The sequence below is a fragment of the Arvicola amphibius genome, chromosome 10 (assembly GCF_903992535.2).
Source record: "Arvicola amphibius chromosome 10, mArvAmp1.2, whole genome shotgun sequence".
Classification (NCBI taxonomy): domain Eukaryota; kingdom Metazoa; phylum Chordata; class Mammalia; order Rodentia; family Cricetidae; genus Arvicola; species Arvicola amphibius.
The window spans coordinates 40,075,289-40,094,379 of NC_052056.1; the positions used below are offsets into that span (position 1 = coordinate 40,075,289).

The 19,091-nt window shown below is 47.7% G+C and overlaps 1 protein-coding gene across 1 annotated transcript in view; it reads right to left on the minus strand.

Annotated features, from left to right (window-relative positions):
- Positions 1–517: 517 nt before the first annotated feature.
- Arhgap31 (Rho GTPase activating protein 31) overlaps positions 518–19,091 on the minus strand; it is a 109,586-nt gene continuing 91,012 nt past the window's right edge. Inside the window, 5 exon segments of the mRNA XM_038346261.1 lie at positions 518–5,950; positions 8,405–8,682; positions 10,215–10,763; positions 11,612–11,674; positions 18,042–18,166. Of these exon segments, the coding sequence (XP_038202189.1) occupies positions 3,560–5,950; positions 8,405–8,682; positions 10,215–10,763; positions 11,612–11,674; positions 18,042–18,166 (3,406 nt within the window). The 3' untranslated portion in view covers positions 518–3,559.

The window sequence follows — 19,091 nt, forward strand, 5'->3', positions numbered from 1 at the left end:
CAAGATGCATGTTCAAGTAGGACCAGCTTGATAGAAGGTAGTCCTAATTTATGTAATCAGGAATTGAGCTTATTAGAAACTTCTTCTGTCCCAGTCCGAGACAATCTTACAGTCTCTGGAGGGTTTTTCCCCCCCATTTTTAAGACAGGGTTTCTCTGTAGTTTTGGCACCTATCCTAGAACTAGCTTTTGTAGACCAGGCTGGCCTCTGCCTCCCAATTGCTGGGATTAAAGGTGTGAGCCACCACTGCCCGGCTCGCCAAAGCTTCTTAAGTAACAGTTTGTCTTGGGCCTATCTATGATTTTTCAGCTGCAGAAATTGACTCTTTTTTTTTTTTTTTAATGATCAAAGTCTCTCATCCTTTCTTACGGTGTGTGGGATCTGAGCCTACTTGGTTTATAAGTAGACATCCAACAGGTAGACCTGACAACCAACAAGGACCGTGCAAAAAGTCAGAAGTACTTACTAGCTCATGTTCACTTTGATCTTTAAAAACAAAGTTCTCAACACCCAAGTGTCTCACTGGTACATTTTATTGGATTTGCAACTCTGCTTAACTAGATTATTTGAAATTAGTAGGTCATTTGATACTGTTAACATCCCTACTGAAAGGTGCTAGTCGCCGCTTTATGCCTTCTCTTGGCATCTAGTGGTTCTCACCCTGCTCCCAGTTGTTTCGGGCTCTTTGATTGCCAGCATCCCTCCTCTTCATCAGACTCCTCATCAGTGTGGGAGTGCCAAGGTAACGAGTGCCCTCTTACCAGGCTTTTGATAAAGGCTTGATGAGGATGCTGACATTGACATTTTTAGTGTCTCCAGAGTCCAGAATTTTATCTTGGGTACTATTTTGAATTTTAAGGCTTACGTTAAGCCAGTAGTGTATTTCATAATGACATCTTGGTCAGATCTCTTCATATTCTAAGAGTAAAGAATAAAAATTCAATGCTCTTTCTCCACTCTATTTTGGCAAAAAGGGGGGGGGGCACATCTTGGGAGGACTGTTTTGTAAATAAATATGGATTTTTGACTTAAGCAACAGTAATATGTCTAAAAAGGGTACATGTAAGCATTTTGCTTGAACTTCAGTCTTGAAAACGAGCTACCCCGGGTTGGGGGCTGGCGGTTGCTCTGAAGAGTGACTCTCCTGCTCTTTTTGGCATATCAGCAATCCTGACAACAGTGCTGCTTCACCTGGATGGAAGCCAGCAGTCCGATTGCCATCCTCAAGATTCCAATATCAGAGCCCCTGAGTGGTGGCCAAATGGTGACCCAGGGCATCTGGAGGAAAAATTTCTTTGCCATGGAATGAGTTTCATCAATGCAGGCTTACCCAGCCCACAAAATGTATGAATATGTGTGTGACAGTTGATAGCTGTAAGACCGTCAAAAAAGGACCACACTTGAGAAACAGGACTCTGAGATGGTAAAGCCACCAAACCCTTCTGGAACTGACTGGCTAAGAAAACTTGAAGTAAGGAAGATTTCCAAATAAGTAGCAGGGGGTCATGGGGACACCCACATGCCCGTTCTTCTGAAGGTGATGTCGTAAATGAATGGTATCTAACGGAGCATGGCAATCATTTTAGAAACCCGCCCTCAGAATTGAAGTCATTTGTTAGTGTACAGATGATGGCTTTTCTGTCTACCTGCCAGTACAAATACATCCTAGAAGTATTAGAAAATTTAAAACAGTAATTAAGTAGTCTGAGTGTTCCGGTGCTTGGCTCTTTGCCTCTCACGTCCCACTGGAACGAGTCTTGGCTAAGGCATACCATAAGTGCGCTGAGGCTGGCACAGAGCTTGCTAAGGCAGGGATGCGTTTTCAGATCTTCAGAACACGGCCTTTCTCATCTCTCCACACTATTTCTTCACCTTCCTTGACTAGGGGGGACTGCTGTGTCTAAGACTTCTTGTGGGTTGACATCTCATGGCTGTTGGTCCAGTGCTTTCCCCGCCTACTGAGAAAGCAAAAGCTGAAGACCTAGTAACTGCTCCCCGCGCTCCCTCACGTGGGCTCACTCTCATTAGCTGACTTACTAGTTAGCCTAGGCCCAGGCCCTGCTTAAAGGCGTAGGTCAGGACTTCAGATCCTTACGGTTAACCAGGGAGAGAAGGAGGGCATGACATTTGTGCTGAGGCTTCCACATTTCCACTGGAGATGACTTGAGCTCAGCTCTACCCAGTCCAGTACTGACTGACTGGGGTCAGCCCATGGGTGCTGCTAGTCTTTAGAGAAACTGAGCTTCTGTACAGAGCTCAGCCAGGCTGGAGTCTGAAAGGTGCCCCATTAAGCGTTTGAATGGAAGCACCAGATATCTTCCAGCAGGTGTAAGGAGCTCCAGATTGGTTTACTGCATCTGCTTGTGTCTAGACAATATCAAAGAGCAAGTCTGGGTGCTCAGGTGGATGGCGAAGGGGGGAATTAAGACAGAGAGAGATGTCTCAAATCTGCCCTTGAGTGAGGAGAAAGGAAGGGAGCCACTGGCTAAAGGCAACACCCCTTTGAGGACCATGAATGAGAGTGATAGCCACTGCTGGGGCTCCTCATTGCCCCCTCTCCTGTCATGCCGGGCCCAGACAGCTTAGTGATGGATGGTCAAGCTGAGCTAGAATTTTCTCCCTGATGGCTGGCCAACTTAAGACACATCAGGTCCCTATGAAGTTGTGCCTTTCTTTGAGGCTTTTCCCTATGACATGTGGCACTTGGGTTCTGGTGCTATTAAGAAAGCAGACACGTCACTCCTGCAGACCTAGATGACTTTCCCGTCCCATACTATATGACTTGCAGTCCTCAGTCCCCCTAACTGCTGGATTTGTTCATCGGAGTTCAGCACAGGGCAGGTGGAGGGAATCACAAAGCCAGCACCAGGAAGCGTTCGTGGGTGGTGCCAGTCTGGAGCTCTGCTCTTGAGTACAGATTTTGACTTTCTCTGTGGTTCGTGGATCACCTTGGACAGGTTTGCAGCAATCCCAGGGAGAGCACAAGAAAGTTCCCCCTGGATACCTTAAGTGCATGTTAGTTTGCATTTTCAGATCTGCTTCTACTTGGGGGTAATAGATTTTTACAGAGCTTATTAGAAAACTGGTCTAAAAGAACACATGCTTTAAAGAGCCTAACGAAGCACAAAGAAGCCTTCAATGGCAAGAGGAAGATTTTTTCTGACTCAGGCGAAGGATTGTTCTTTCTTTCAAGGGGTACTAACACAGCCGGCTCTGAACAGTAACAGACAGCGGTGATGGAGAAATCCTGTGACTCACAGTCGAGCCCCAGTTTCCACCGGAGGCAAGCGTTCCATCCGCTTCCCTTGCCTAACCTTCCCAACTTGCTCCTGTGGACTTACTTAAATCTCACTTTTTGGTCCTTGTCTTGACCATTCTTCTGGCAAATGGACTCATGCATGGTCAGAGACAGAGAGGCAGGAAAAGTAGGAGATGGGGGTGGTCAGAGGCCAAAATAAGCCTCCATTTAGATAACTTTTGCCTGGCAAATGGCCAGTTGGTCCTATAATAACCTCCAATGAACCTGACGTTTTTGCAGACGCCATCAGGCCAACTGGTCTCATTCTATTTGCCTCCCACTCCTTCCATCCAGAATCACGGATCTCCGCTGGGGCTGGTAAAAACAGCTTGTTGACGTCTCTAGTCTTTGGCCATTCTTAGGGATGGTCATCTTATTCCTAAGCGTAACCCCTTCCGCTGTGACCCACGTGTTTTCTGCCAACTCTCCACAGAGAAGGCCAGGGGAGACTGTCTGAGTGGGGCTTCTGATGGGGGACAGCAGGACCTTGGAATCTATCATTGCGGATGAGGAGGGCAGGTGGTCCATGATAGGGAATAAGATTAGGCTCTGAGGTCTTCCCGGCCTTGACCTGTGGAAAGGCTTAGGACCCGCAGATGCTCGCTCCAGTTTTGAAGAAAGAAGGTTCTCCCCTGATGGTTCTGTCTCTGATGTGCGTTTCCTGCATGGCGCCATTGCATCCTGTGTGGAGAGCAGACTGGAGGCCCCTGGTTCCGGAGAGCAGAAGGATCCCTCGCACGCACAGGATGCAGTGCTGTCCTTCCTCTGGGATGCGAAGGCTCCTGTTTCTTGCTTTGGTTGCTCTTCCTCTGGGCTTTCCAGGGAGGAGGGAGAATCATCTTTGGTGAGTTTCTGAGGGGTCTCAGTGGTTGAAACAGGCCCTTCCTGCTTCCTCTCTAGAGGCGGAGTACCACCTTCCCCTGTGTTCTGAGAGGGCAGGGGCTGTGGGATCTGCGTGTACTGAATCTTGGGTGGGATCACAGGGACAGCCTTGGCCTGACACATTTTGATCATGAAGGAGGTTCTTACAGCTGACACACTCACAGGAGCTGAGTTCCGACGGCCTGTCAGAGCATGGGCAACAATGTTCAGGTCCTGGGTGTCCTGAGAGTTCCAGGGGGCTGCTTGACAGTGAGAGGAGCTCACCCAGGTGCCCTTGGTGTCTCCTAATTCAGAGAGCTCTATGCCAGGTGAACTAAATGAAGCCCCGTTCTCAAGTCGGAAGAGGTCAGCGATGGGCGTGGCAGAGTCCAAGTTGAGGGAGGAAGGCCTGTGTTTCCCTTTGGAGGGCACACACTCAGTGCTCTTGAGCTGTAACTTTAGGGGGTGCTCCCCAGGCGAGGTGCTGTCTGGAGCCCTAGGTGAACTTTCTGTGCTGCTCTCAGGCCAGGGAACATGACTGTGTTCTATCTGAGGGTTGCTGGGTCCTTGCTCTGGTTCCTGCTCCTTTCCCTCTTCCAGACTGCTGAAGTTGGTTTCCACTGGTTTGGGCGGTACACCAGACGGTCCCTTCTGGCTGGGAAGAGCCTCTAACCCTTTCAGGCCAGAGAACTCTCTGAAGGCTTTCAGGGCTTTTTCCTCCCACCCAGCAGTCTTGCTCCTGGCCGCGGGGAGCCGCAGAGGCTCATAATTCCTCTCCGTTTCAAGGTCGGCACAGCTGCTGGAGAAGGGAATCTCGAGAGTCCAGTGACTCTGACCAGTGCTTTTGCTATCTAGAGAACGGCTCTGGCGAAGGCTGGGCCTGTGGCAAAGTCTCCTCTCCAATCGGTGGGCCTGGGCGCACTGCACCTGCGACTCCTGCACTTCTTTCAGGGTGGGAGAATGAAGGGGACTGGTCACCCACTGGGGTTCCTCCCAGGGTTCTACCATCTCCAGGCCATGCTGAGCAGTGTCTGTTCCAGTGTCGTCCTCATCACAGTCTGAAGGCTCCTGTGCTGCGTGGGGAGCATCCCCCTCCTCTGGAGGGGAGACATCGGCCTCCTGTGCTGGGCTCAGAAGACCAGGGCCTTGGCTCTCAGGAACAGCGCATTTTGCATTTTGCTTCTCGTTGGGGCTGGCAATGGCCTCTTCTCTCTGACTGAGGCCAGGGACGCTAGGATTGTCTCTGGGTTTTGGCTGCTCTGTGTAGGCATCTGTCCTGGAACCCATGGATGATTTGTCTCTGTCAGGGCCTTCCTTTGACAGCAAGACTCGAGGCTCCTCCTCCAGAGGAGTTGGAGGGGGAGGAGCAGGAGGAAGCGGAGGAGAGAGATTTCTTGGGCCTCCTGTGTCTATCCTAGCTGGAGAAGACACCTTCTCAAACAGAAGTAATTGCAGAGGTGCCAGACCGGCTGGGTCCGGGCTGAGCACCTGCTCAGGCTCTGATCCAGGGAGGCTGCCAACTGGCTCCAGCTTCTCCCTATTGGCGAGAACGGCAGCCTCCTGTGTGCTCTGATTGGCTGAGTCCCTTGTCCACACTTGCAGAGGTGTAGAGCTACAGGGCGAACTCGCAGAGGCCTCTGGGAAAGGAAATGGGGCTGGATCTGTCTCAGTTATTGGGCTTGTCTGCTGATCAGGGGGTGGCAACGAGGAGAGCTCCTCCTCTGACTCAATGATTTTCAGTTCCTGTTGAATCTCAGGCCAGATCAGGGTGTGAGCTAGGTCATCTTCATCCTGAAAAACAAGAGGACACTGGTTACTTTGGAGTCCAGAACTCTGGGGACCGATGTCTGCCAAGAGGGACTGGGGTGATGCCATTTTCCAGCCAGTGAAGGAGGCAGCCCCAGCCATAACCATGGATGTCTGGAATAGGTCGTGTCTTCCTGTTTAACTTTTTCGACGTCCTAAGATGATACCAGGTATAGGCTTGTTAAATAGATTAAACAAATGACCTGAATCATACGGGTAGATCGGGATGGAAATCCAGCCCTGTCCACAGAGGAACACAGTCTGCTGCTGACTCTCCTTCTCCGTCAGCTCTTAGCACACGCAGGTGCTTAGCCCAGCAAGTGCTCCTTCACTGAGATACGTCCCCAGCCTCCCACTTACCTGTAGTGCATTCCTTGCCTTTATCATATCAAAATGCAATTCTCTTGTAAAAAGAAGCATCTCAGGGAGTCTCCACCCCCCCACCCTCCCACCCCCCGTGGAGGTGTGTGCCATTCTGCAAAAGTCTGATATGCCTCTGACCTTTCATCTCTTCACCTGGCTCTGGGTCTAGAGTACTGAGGGTTAAATCCGGGGTCTCTACATGTGCTTTTCTCCCCCTCCATCTTCCCTCCTCCCTTCCTTCCTTTCTGTCTCTCTTTTTGTTTTTTTTTCTTTTTCTTCTTTTTTGGCTTTTGGAGACAGGGTTTGTCTGTGTAGCTTTGGAGCCTGTCCTGGAACTCACTCTGTAGACCAGGCTGGCCTCAGACTCACAAAGATCCACCTGCCTCTGCCTCCCGAGTGCTGGGATTAAAGGCGTGCGCCACCACCGCCCGGCCCCTTTTATTTCTCTAAGCTGTTGAGTATGACTCTGGCCAAAGCCAACTGGATTCTACTTCACTGCATTCCTGTGTGAACAGTTCTGCCCTTTCCGTGTTTCCTTACTTTACTCAGTGTTTCCCTTCACTGATCTCTTCCTCAGAAACTGTTATGTCTCCTCACTACTCCATACCTCCACTGCGCCCTGGACGCTGACTTTTCCCTGTGAAGCTGGCAGGGACAGGGGTGACAGCCTTGGTCGCACAGCCAAGCACAGAGCCTAGCACAGAGTGGGGATTTAGGCCATGTGCTCAGTGAAGGAATGATCTGAGCCTTATTTGCTAACTTGTAGTCACCCTAGTTCTTCCAGCACCGACGCTGCCTTCCTCAAGATATTGTTTGTGTTGGGGTTCTCCCCACGAGAATCCAACCCCCAAAGAATCTCTGCCAATGCAAACATGCTTTATGGTAACCTTTGCTCAACACTCGTGAGGCCACCATATTTGCCTAACTCAGCTTTGCCCTAACTCTTCCCATATGGTCCTCCTGGTGTCTTCTGGAAGCAAGTTAAAACGCTGTCGGCTTCCTTTACCCCTCAGTCCATGCCTCTGATCATGGTTCTTACAAGTGCAGGCCTTCTCCCTGGGTGTCCCCAGAAAACCTCCTCACACATTCTACATAAAGACATCTCATAAAAACACTTGTGGAAAACACCACCCCTAAAAAATGGCTAAGGGTTGTCAGCTTTGGCATCAGATTTGACCATCTCTAGAAACAGAGACTAGAGCCTGGGAACATCTCAGGTTTTATAGAGAGCCCCAGACAAACACCAGGCTGCAACGTCCGAGAAAAGAGAATAGGGTTCATGAGTGATCATCATGCTTGGAACTGGGATATAAGGAACAGGCTTCATGTTGCTTCTGGGCTTGAGTGTCATTACATGCTAAGGACATGCAGTGATTTATGGGCCAAAAATATTCAGAGTTGTGTCTGCCTTGGGAATCTAAGCTGAATGGTTCCTTCGCATCATGGCGGACCTCCCTGAGGTCTGCCACAGAGGAACTCCAGACTGAGAAGTTGGTTTGGTTTTGTTTGTTTTGGGAGACAGAATCTCAAACATCCGAGGTTATCCCAGATGATCTTAAAACCATGGTCCTCCAGTTCCCATCGCCCAAGTGGTGGGATCATAGGTGTAGGCCAGCATTCCTGCCTAATAAGTGAGACTCTAAAGATAGATGGGGCAAGGAAGAGGGCCAGTGAATAGGAATGCTAGCCTTGCAAGCCAGAGGGTCTGCGCCTGATCCCCGGAGGCCACGTAAAAAGTTCAATGTGGCGCACATCTGTAATCCCAGTGCTCCTGTGGTGAAGTACGAGGTTTGGAAGCCTGGGATCTGGTCATCCTGCAGTCCATAGCGCAGCAGAAACAACAAAAGAGAGAGGCACTACCTTAACAAATAGGCAAGAAGAGACTCCCCAAAGTTGTTCCCTACCCCACATATACATGCTCTGCCACACATGCAGCGGTAATCACACTTACAAAATGAAAACCTAAAAAAAAAAAAATAAGTAAATAAATCTTTCTTGCAGCAACCCTTAACATTTCTTTAAAAATCTGCTTTAAATTGTACCATCTGTGACTAGAGCAGGCAGAGTCCACCTTACCATCTCGTGGAGAAGCATCGCTTCCGTCCTGGTCCTGAGGCCCTCTTGTGGAGCAGTGTTCCTCAGCTGGTCAGCCCCCTGGCTCTCCTCCTCCACCTTCTCGGCATTTGGCGTCTTCTCTGGGTCCCTTGAAAGTTGAGAGCCCAGGGATATTTCCAAGGTTTTCTTCTCCACTTGGGTACCTGGGTTGAGGGAAGGGCCTTGGCTATCTTCTGCTGTCCCCAGGGCTTCCGGTTCTGGCATGGTATCCTCGGGAGCCGCCTTCTTAGCCACAGAAGCTGCAAGGAGGATGGGCGTGATCAGTACAAAGGGCTCATTTCCCAAAGGCCCTTGTGGCACCCTCCCACCCCTGTCCCACCTCCAAACCCTGCTTCACAGAGACTCACCGCCCCCTCCCCATTCTTTATGCTTTTCTTGACAACATTCCTGCCTCAGATTCTGGCCATCATCTACTCCAGGGTTCTAGACTGGGAACCATTCTGCTCCAAATTCCCCCCAGCCCCCTGGGGGCATTGGTGATTTCTGAAGACAGTTTTGGTTGTCATGACCTTGGGGGTGATGAGTTCTTTTGGTTCCTCGAGCACGGCTTTTAAACCGTAGATTGTGCCCGCACGTGAGGCCATGTAACTGAACGTGCAGGTTGTGAAAATGTTGCCACGAGTGAAAGGCGTCTGGATAGACGGCAGCCAAGATGAATTCAAAACCGAACGGACAGTGAATCTTAGATGTTCATTACTGTGCTCACCTGGGCTGCATTGCACAGCTTCGTGGCAGTCTTGGTTCTGAACACTGTGTTGCCGTCCTGCCAAGCAACACCAACAAATACTGGCTGACGCACCTTGGTTCAGATTTGAGCTTAATAATGTGCTAGGAATTAATTATAATTAATAATGTGCTAGCAAGTGGTGGCTCCCCACTTACTGTGAAGTTTAGGGAAAATAACTCCTCTACAAGCAAAGGGGATTTTGTAATAATAATTACCCCTACCTCAGAAGGTTGTCTTGAGAAATGAGATTATACATGTTGGGCACAATAGGAGGTTCTGAAAAGCGTTAATAATGTTGGTTGAGACAGAAACATTCTGTTGGTTTGACTGTCAGCAAACCTTTCTGTTGAGATTCTTCCTATTCCATTTTTAGGACCATTAGTCAAAAAGAGTCCTTCCTAAGTGGCTTATGCCTGTAATCCAAGCATTAGGGAGGCGGACGCAGTGGGATCTGTTGATGGATACCAGCCTGGTTACAAGGGAAGAAGCCTGGAGCAACAACAACAGAAACTCCTGCTCACCCTGGACAGTTCAAAGATTGTATCAGCCACACTCTGAGATTGCTGTGGTCAACCCGAAGGAAGCACCTTCTTATAGCTAGGTGTTCTAGCCCTATTCTTTGCAGATATGAGATAGAAACAAGGAGGGATGGACAAATACAAAATACATCCAGAAATACAGGCCCGTCAATTCCAGCTCTCTAGCTCAGCATCCGGCTTTTCCCTCCTGAGATCTTACCGTGTGTGCTAATAAAGTAGTTAGTATCATTTACTGAGTACTTAGTATGTACTGGACACTGCTCTGAGATCTTTGCATGTGCTAACCGAATGTTCACACAAACTTACACACAAGGTATGGTTATCAACACCAGCATTTTATACATTAAGAAACTGAGGCACAGGCAGAGCATGGGTTTGCAGCAGCCATTCTGGCCCTGGAGCCCACCATCCCAACCACCTCACCACACTGCAAATCCTATTTAAGCCAGTTCAAACATCGTGTCCTGTCTTGCAATGGAGGGATACCCTCTGGCCCCTATTTTACCTGGAAGAGACTCAGCTCCCAGGGGCTTCTCTTCTTCTGGCCATCCTCCACTTTCTGAACCTTGGAAAGAAAACTCTTCTAGACTGGAGAGAGACTGCAGCTCTTTGGGGGGCGTTCTGCACGGGGTGCTGTTGGTACTGATGACAGCGGACACCCGTAGTGGCACCGACACAGCAAAGGGCTCAGAGATGTTGAGCGCCTTTCGCTGGTGGCGCGGTGAGGGCTCCATCTGGAACAGGCTGCTGGTGAAGACAGATTTGCCGGGACTGTCGCTGGAGGTGTAGAACATCCCCAGAAGCTTGGGGGCGGACTGCTCGCTCTCAGGGTCTCCGATGGGGCGGAACACCTTCAGCTGCTCAGGCAGGGGTCGGATCTGACCGCCCACCTCACAGCCCCCCTCAGCCCCAGCCGGCATCCCCTCCTGACCCCATTCGCTCTCCTTGCTGAGGTCGCAGGAGCTGCCGGCGCTGCTTGCGTGCATTTTTGTGGCTGGAATGAAAAATCCACCAGTGGTGACCGTTCGATTGAAATTTCCTTTGCTTTCTTTCCCTGGTGAAGAAGAGCAAGAGGTGATTAGCATCGTGAGTGTCCACAGGCTATGCTTGGGGAAACAGCTTTTCTTGAAACTTGTAGCTGGGCCTGATGGTTGTTTAACAAAAAGTGGAAGAGATGCTAGAACTGCTAGAACAAATGTCAATCCCCTGTTTGGCGATGGTTATCAACTCTTACGTGACCCACCCAAGACACATGATTACCCTGGAACAAACCAGTGTTTGGCTCTTTCTCTATAGGTTTCCTCTGTCTTAGCTTTTAGCTTGTTGACCTTTAATGTGTTCTAATTTTGAGTGAAAACTCCCTGTGGTCTCCTCTGTGGCTAGAGGAAAGCTGGAGAAAGGGAAAGTTCTAGATCTTGTTTGGGATGAGCCAGGGAGTGATTTGGGGCTAGGTGGTTGTGTATAAACATAACCACAGGTAAGCGACTGGGTACTAATTGTGGCATCTCACTGTGGTGACTCAAAAGAGGACCCCCCCCCACCATAGGCTCATTTATTTGACAAGTAATTCCTAGTTGATGGACTGATTAGAGAAGGATTAGGTGTGGCCTTGTTGGAGGAAGTGCGTAAGTAGGGATGGGCTTGGGGTTTCCAAAGCCCACACAAGGTCCAGTCTCTCCCTCCCTCCCTCCCTCCCTCCCTCCCTCCCTCCCTCCCTCCCTCCCTCCCTCTCATTCTCCTTCGCCCGCTCCCTCTCCGACACCCCCCCCCCTCTGCTGCCTGTGAATCAGGATGTAAAGCTCTCAGCTACTTCTCCAGTACCACACCTGCCTGCCTGCCATTATGCTCCCTGCCAATCAGGGTGTGTCTTCACAGTGAGAGAGTAGTAACGAAGACGCTCACCTTCTACAGGCACTGAACACAGTGAGTCCATGCTTTTAGCTGGCCGGATAGTAGCTTTTTCCACTAAAGACAAGAGAAAAAAAAATACCCCTGATGAATATATATCAAGAAGAAACATTCAGAACAATAGGTTAAGCATATGAGAAAAAAACGTCCAGCAAATGGTTTCAAGTATTACAACATATTATCTCCTTACAGAATTGCCCTGTCCCACTCTCCAAGTCCCCGACCTTCCTGTCGGGGACTGGCCTCATGACAAGAGGGCACAGGCTGGGTTTATCAATACTTTACAAATAAAGGTAAATTGTAATTTTATCAAAGAAGAAGTCCCGAATCCAGTTTAACTTAACAAAAGTGCTCAGGGAGTTGGAGCAATGGCTCAGTGGTTAAGCGCTCTGCTCTTTCGGAGAGCCTGGGTTTGATTCCTAGCACCCACACGGCACCTCACAACTGTTTGTAAGGCCAGTGCTAAGGGATCTGATGCCCTCTTCTGACCTCCCAGGGCACTGCATGAACAAAACATCCATAGACATAAAATAATAAAGATACACATCAAATAATAAAAACAATAAACATAATTTTAAAAAGTACTCAAGATGGATTCATGGGGTAGACTCTAAGGAACCTGGGAAACCTCTTATCCAGCAGAATGGAGAGCAGGACTGTTGGCTGCAACCGTATCGAGCAGCACCAGGAACCTGGTACAAGTGAGCAGGCCTGGGGGTGCTGCTGTCAGCTCTACCCCAGGGGCTGTGCTCCATGGAATCTGTGGACTGGTTGTTCCTCAGCCACCAACCTCCACAGTGAACAGACCCCTACAAAATTGAGTCCCTTTGAACTCAGACTATGAACCTGGTATACTATATCCATCATTACCAGCTACCATAGCCAGGACTTGGGAAGCGTTGGTTTAAATGAGTCAAGGGCCCATCGCTAGCACAGGAACAGGCACAGCTGTGATAGGAGTTTGATCCCCAAACATTCATAGGTTGGAAGATTAGATCAGGGTTGGGAGGATTTGGGTTATGGGGGCAGAGACCTCATAAATGGCTTAATGACTTTCTTCTTGGGATGGGATAGCTACAGCGAGAGTCTGTGCTTTCTCCAGTCCAGCATGAGACTCTCACGAGAAGTCAAGGAGGTGCCAGCATGGCCATGATCTTAGACTTCCTAACCTGGAGAACTATAAATCACTATTCTCTATAAGTTACCCAGCCTCAAGGATTCTCTTACAGTACAGGAAACAGGATTAGGACCAATATTTCTTCCTGGTCAAGCCTGCTAAGAAGAAGACGAGAACCTGGAGGCTAAGGACTACAGAACTAACTGCCATTAAGGTAAGTCTAGATTTACACAGATCTGAGTTTGAGTTATCTCTGTCACTTTAAGCTGTGTATCCTCAGACATACAACTTTGGGGGGGAGCGGGTTATACATTTTTTCTTTCTTTTTTTTTTCAAGACAAGGTTTCTCTATGTATCTCTCTCTGTCCTAGAACTCACTCGACAGACCAGGCTGGCCTTAAAATCACAGAGACCCACCTGTCTCTGCCTCCTGAGTGCTGGGATTAAAGGCATGCTGCACCAAGCCCAGCGGACTGTATCTTTTTCATGAATAAAATAAAACAGAGTTGTTAAGACTGAATGAGAAATGACTATAAATTATATTGTCCTAAATAGAACAGATACTCAATTAAAAATAACACATAGTAGTGAGTTCCAGACCAGCTAGGGCCACATAGTGCGAACCTGTCTTACAAAACAGAACATACTCTTTGTGTCTGTTCGGATCAGCCAGTGCTCTCACCACAGGGGAAAACGGGAGGCTGTTCCACAAGAAGCAGTCAGTGTTGGCACGAACTCAAATTGGGCAATAATTCATGCCTGTTTTTATTTCTCTTTTTAAAAATTCCCCCTTTTACCCCCCTTATTCCAAACTCTCCTCTTCTAAGAGGTTCTGAATTGAACAGCTGGCGTCCTCTGCTTGGGGATTCTCTGACCTGGCCACATGGGAGGACTGGCCTCGGCTTCACGCAGGCTCTCAGAGTGCCTCCAACCTCCTCACTCTAAACAGAATGCCAAGATTTTTACCCTTGGAGAGTGGCCGTCTGTGCAGGATTGTGAACTGATTTATCATCCCAAAGCTGCCTGGCTGGCGTCCCTCCGTCTGTGTATTCTGACAGGCTTTGCCTTTGCTTTCTGTATCTCTCTGTCTCTGGGCTCCGGTTTTCATGTGTTGACCTTAAGGGGCCGGGACCAGGTAATCATGAACTAACCCCGAGTCAGCCCCCTCCATCCGCCCAAGCTCTGTAGCTTTCAGCAAAAGCTCTGAAGCCTTCCAAAGCATCTTCTCTCCATCGTCACTAAGAGTTCGCTTTGGACCCATTGGCTCATGCCTATACTTAGAGGATATTTTTGCCTGAGGTGCTGATCTGGCCTCCTGGAGGTCCACCCACTGGCCCTATATTTTTTTAAATTGAATCTTATGTAAACCAGGCTGTCTTTGAACTCACTATATAACTGAGGATAACCTTAAAATACTGATTCTCCTGCCTCTACCTCCTAAGTGCTGAGATCACAGGCAGGCGCTACGGTGCCAAGTTTGTGCAGTGTTGGAAGACTGAACCTTGGGCCTCCTGCATCCCAGATAAGAACTCTCCTGAGCTTGTCCTCAGCTGTTGCCCTCCAGTTATCTGGTAACCTTTGTGGTCTCTTCTGATCATTCTTTCACTCAAAGGTGAAATCTCCAGCCCTATGACTTTGGGGTTCCTCTGCTCAGAAGTTTATTTTTATATAAAACAAAATTTAAATATTGAAACCAGTGTCTGGAATTTCTTCAAAGCTTAGGCATCTGTGTTGTCACAAGCGCCTTTGTTTTCTTACGCTTTCTCATCTGTTTAGTTTTTTAAAGTGTGCTTGTCCCTCTCTCCGCTGCCAATAAACTCCCAATACTATTCATGGCCAATCAATTTTTTAAAATGCCCTTAGGGGGCTTAGGAAATGGCTCAACACGTAAGGTGCTTGCTCTGTGACATGGCAACCTGAGTTTGGGTCCCCAGCATCCATATAAAAGTCAAGACTAGCTGCATGGGTTGGGAGGTGGATACAGATAGTATGTGTGTGTGTGTGTGTGTGTGTGTGTGTGTGCGTGTGCGTGTGTGTGTGTGTGCTGAGGGTGGGGTTTCTGGTCATCCAGTCCAAAACTGGTCACTGAGAGATCATGTCTTAACATAACAAAACAAAACAAGGAGAAAGCAGTAGAGCAAGACACCTGGCATTAACTTCACAGGCGTGGGCACATGTACTTGCACACATATATGCATGTACCCAAACATACTCCACATACACATACAAAATTTTTGAATACCCTCTGTCATGGAAATGTCAATGTATTGTTTACATATGTGAATCCATTGATTTCCCCTTTCAAGGTCACTCACAAAAGTATTGCAAATCTATGTGCCACCAAGACCACGCTGGAAGATTACGGACTTCCGTGGCCTGCCTTTGAGGAGGGATTCTGTTGGAATTATGTCCACTAGCCACACATTGTGGTCCTGAGCTTCAGAGTCTGGAGTCCTGAGCAATGCTGTTCTGGCTAAAGCAGCCTCTCCTCTAGCCAAAGTTACTCTGGCGACACTGAAGGAGCCACTTGCAATACCATCCTCTGATGTCATTTCACTCCCACCAAGGCTCAGCTGGCTTGGTTCTGTTTCCAATCAGTTGATTCTAAGAACTTAACCCAGTGGCTTTCAAGCCTGGCTGAATGGTAGAACTACTTAGGGAGGTTTTTTTTTTTTTTTTTAAAAAAAGATTTATTTTTATTTATTTATTTATTTATTTATTTATTTATTATGAATACAACATTCTGCCTCCATGTATGCTCACACGCCAGAAGAGGGCGCCAGATCTCATTACAGACAGTTGTGAGCCACCATGTGGTTGCTGGGAATTGAACTCACAACCTCTGGAAGAGCAGCCAGTGCTCCTAACCACTGGGCCATCTCTCCAGCCCACTTAGGGAGTTTTTAAAGGTCACTGACACTCAGCCCTTGCCACTGACCTCTTACGGAGAAACTGCTGTGGCTGTGGGACACTCTCTGGGTGACTGAGACACTACCCTGCTGAGCACATGACACCCCATGAACTCAGCCACCATTTGGCCCAGCACCTCAGATTTGTGCCTTTTGAAAAACCACAGAACTCTTTCTATTTCGAGATCACAGTCCGTCGTTTGTTTCATCTTATTTTGTTCTCTTGGTTTATGTCTTCTTATTTCTGGCCTCTTCCGTTCTGTAACAAATCCTCTCTTTGCTGTGCTGTGGCAGTCTCTCATCATAGACTAGGGGTTTCCTGTCAGGTACTCACACTTCCTCCCACTGTCTGTGGAGAGTCCTAATTTCTTACTTGTATGAGTTTGGCATGCTGTGACACTCCGTCCTCCTCATTTGAACCAGTTTTGCATTTGATGAAAGGTATGTTAACCGCACAACTGTTACAGATATCCACCCAGAATCCCCCTCCCTTTGCCCTCTTTACAAAGCTCTTGTACTTCTGTAAATGCAAAGTAAATGGTTTAATTTGCATTCCTCGTGCCAGTGGTTGGTTCAGAACCCAGGTTAATCAGCCCCGGGAACCCTTTTGGCCACAGAGCCTGGTCCTGTGGTCCAGTGAAGGTTACTGAGACCAGGGAAGACACGGCAGGACACTTGATGAGAACTGATGAGCAAGTTACCAGAGTGACATTCCTTCTGCCCTTGGGGACAGCGATGCTCAAGGAGAAAAGCTGACTCTGATTACCACAGCCAAAGAAGTCAGCCTAGAACGGTACTGACGCAGAGAGGACAGAATAGCCAAGGAAGACAGATGAAATGGAGACACAGCCTCTGTGTGAGGGCACCCCTAATCCTCCTTGCTACTGGAATGTCCGGTGTTGCCACTGAACTGAATTTATTCTTAATTAGAGCAGAAATCACCATGACTGCTGTCCGCCACACACCTATGCAGAGGTAAACACAACTCAGGTTGCTAGTATTTCTACATTCTGTCCTTTGTCTTGAAATTATCACTCTGCCTGCATAAAGAAGTTAGAGATATTGCCTCTTATTTTCTCTATAGGAGTTCATTTCTTCCCAACACTTAGTTAATATTTCAAACATTCATAAAAATTGAATATTTTTCTAAACCTACCATCTAATTTCAATGGTTGTTGGCATCTTCCTATTGATTTGATTTGTTCATTTTATACCTACATTTCCCCGAATCACTTGAAAGTGAGTCTTGTTACTTTGGCATTTCATTTTAAGTACTTCAACTACAGTGTACACCTCCTAAGAACCATTAACATACTGTACAATTTAATAATTCTTCAAAATTAGAATTTTTTAGATAAAATTAGAACTAGTAGCCAGTGCATACCCACAGTTTCCTATTGGGCCTTAAAATTGTTTTTGTAGGTTTTATAAAATACAGGCAAACGAACAAACAAATAAACCAGGATACAGACGAGATTTGTATTTGTGCCTTCGCATTTCGCACGAACTAAATCATTGTAGAGGTTTTCCTTGGCCTTCCATGACAATATTCAGGATGGACCAACCAGATTCTGCATTATGTAGTGGTTCCCTCAATTCTTTTTTTTTTTTTTTTTTTTTTTTTTTTTTTTGCTCAGGAATAAATCCATGGGGAAGCACCCATTAAAATCACAGCACTGAGGGTGAAGGGACAGAACTTCTACAGCAAAATTCCAACTAATAGACCATAGCTATTTGAGAAAATTACAGAAATAACCGTTGCAGGCAAGATCTAACCAGTGCTGCTGAAATACACGACACACAGTATTTTAACCAAGTAATCCAAATCAGCTCTACAAACAATAAAGCACCGGCATGGTGTACCTCTTGACCAGAGGCAGGCAGCACACAGCCTATGTGGATTCTTAGCTTCAGTCTAACCATGAGAAAACCTCAGACACACCCACATGGAGGAACAGCTCTACAAAATGTGTGCTGGTGTTCTTCCAATGTATCATGTTGAGAGAAACTAAAGAACAGCTCTACCATGGAGGAGACTGGAGATGTATGACAACCACATGAAGTATGGACCTTAGGTTTGGACTTGGACCAGAAGAAGGACATTAGGGGGACAATTGGTTAAGTATGACTCTTAAGGTACATAAATCAGTCAATAGTATTGTATTCATATTATCTTTTTGTTTTGATAGTGGTTCTATAGTTGTGATGTTAGCATTAGAAGATTTCATGGAAGGTGTAGACACTGAACATTTTTGTAAGTAAAACATTATCATCATCATCTTAAAAAAAACCTTAGTGAATCTGAATTATTTTTTACTAGTTAATGTAAAGTGATCAAATGTGAAACCCAGCTAAGAACCACAGTGTGTTTGCCAGAAGCCATGGTGTTTTTCCTCACCTGAGAGCCTCTGCCCTCTCACGAACACACTCCCGTTTCTGCTCAGCTTGGATTTCGAGTCCGATCCAGAACGCCCCAGGTGAAATATTGATTTCCATTTCTTTGATTTACTGGAAAGCTTTCTCCTGAAACAACCAAGCCATACAGGTTAGTCGAACTTGTCATTTCAAGGCAGTGTTTTGTTTTGAGGCACGGTCCACAGTAGACCAGGCTGGCTCAAGCTCATGCTCATTTCTGACTATGTCTCTCAAGGGGGACTGCAAATCCAGGGGGGAACGTTACAGTTACAGTTTCAGTTATGAGTGGCTTTGATAGTTCTAGAAGTTTCCCTCTAAAAGCCAAGATGTACCTGACTGTAGCCTATCTGGGGATGCCCTGGGTGATCAAGCAAGTGAAGGCAGAGACCCTTCTCCTCGGAACTACAACCAAAGATTGTTGTCTATCAAAGGCAGGGATGGGAGGCCAACAGAGGCAGTGGTCAGTGGAACGCTCAGAGATCACAAGCAAACACACAGTTCTGAAACCCCAGAGGAAGTCCATGAAGCACCATAGTCCTAGCTCTTCAAATATGCCCAAGTCTTTTTTGAAAAAAAGAGGCGTAAACAAGCCAGAGGGGGTGCCTTTAATCCAGGCACTAGGGAAGGAGAGGCAGGAGGATCTCTGTGAGCTCAAGGTCGGCCTGGTCTACATGGTGAGTTTCAGGACAGCCAGGGGTATGTAGAGACACCCTCTCATAAACAAACAAACAAACAAAAAGGAGTGAACAGCTACGGCCACAGACCCCCCAGCTCTGTGCTCTCTGCCTGGTGACTATGTGACTAGGTTATGTACCGGTGAGGTGAGGGCTGATAATAACTCAGGATGGAGGGGTGGTAAAGAATGCATTCTGGTGCTGATGGGAGAGCTGTAGCTTGCCAGCAGGGTCAGGGGTCTCGGTAAAGAAATGCATCAGGGTCAGGACACCTCCCGCTCAGCCTCCTACCAGGCTGTTTGGGGGATGTGGGTAGGTGACACAGCATTGGGCTGGCTCGTGAGAACCTGGTACCACCA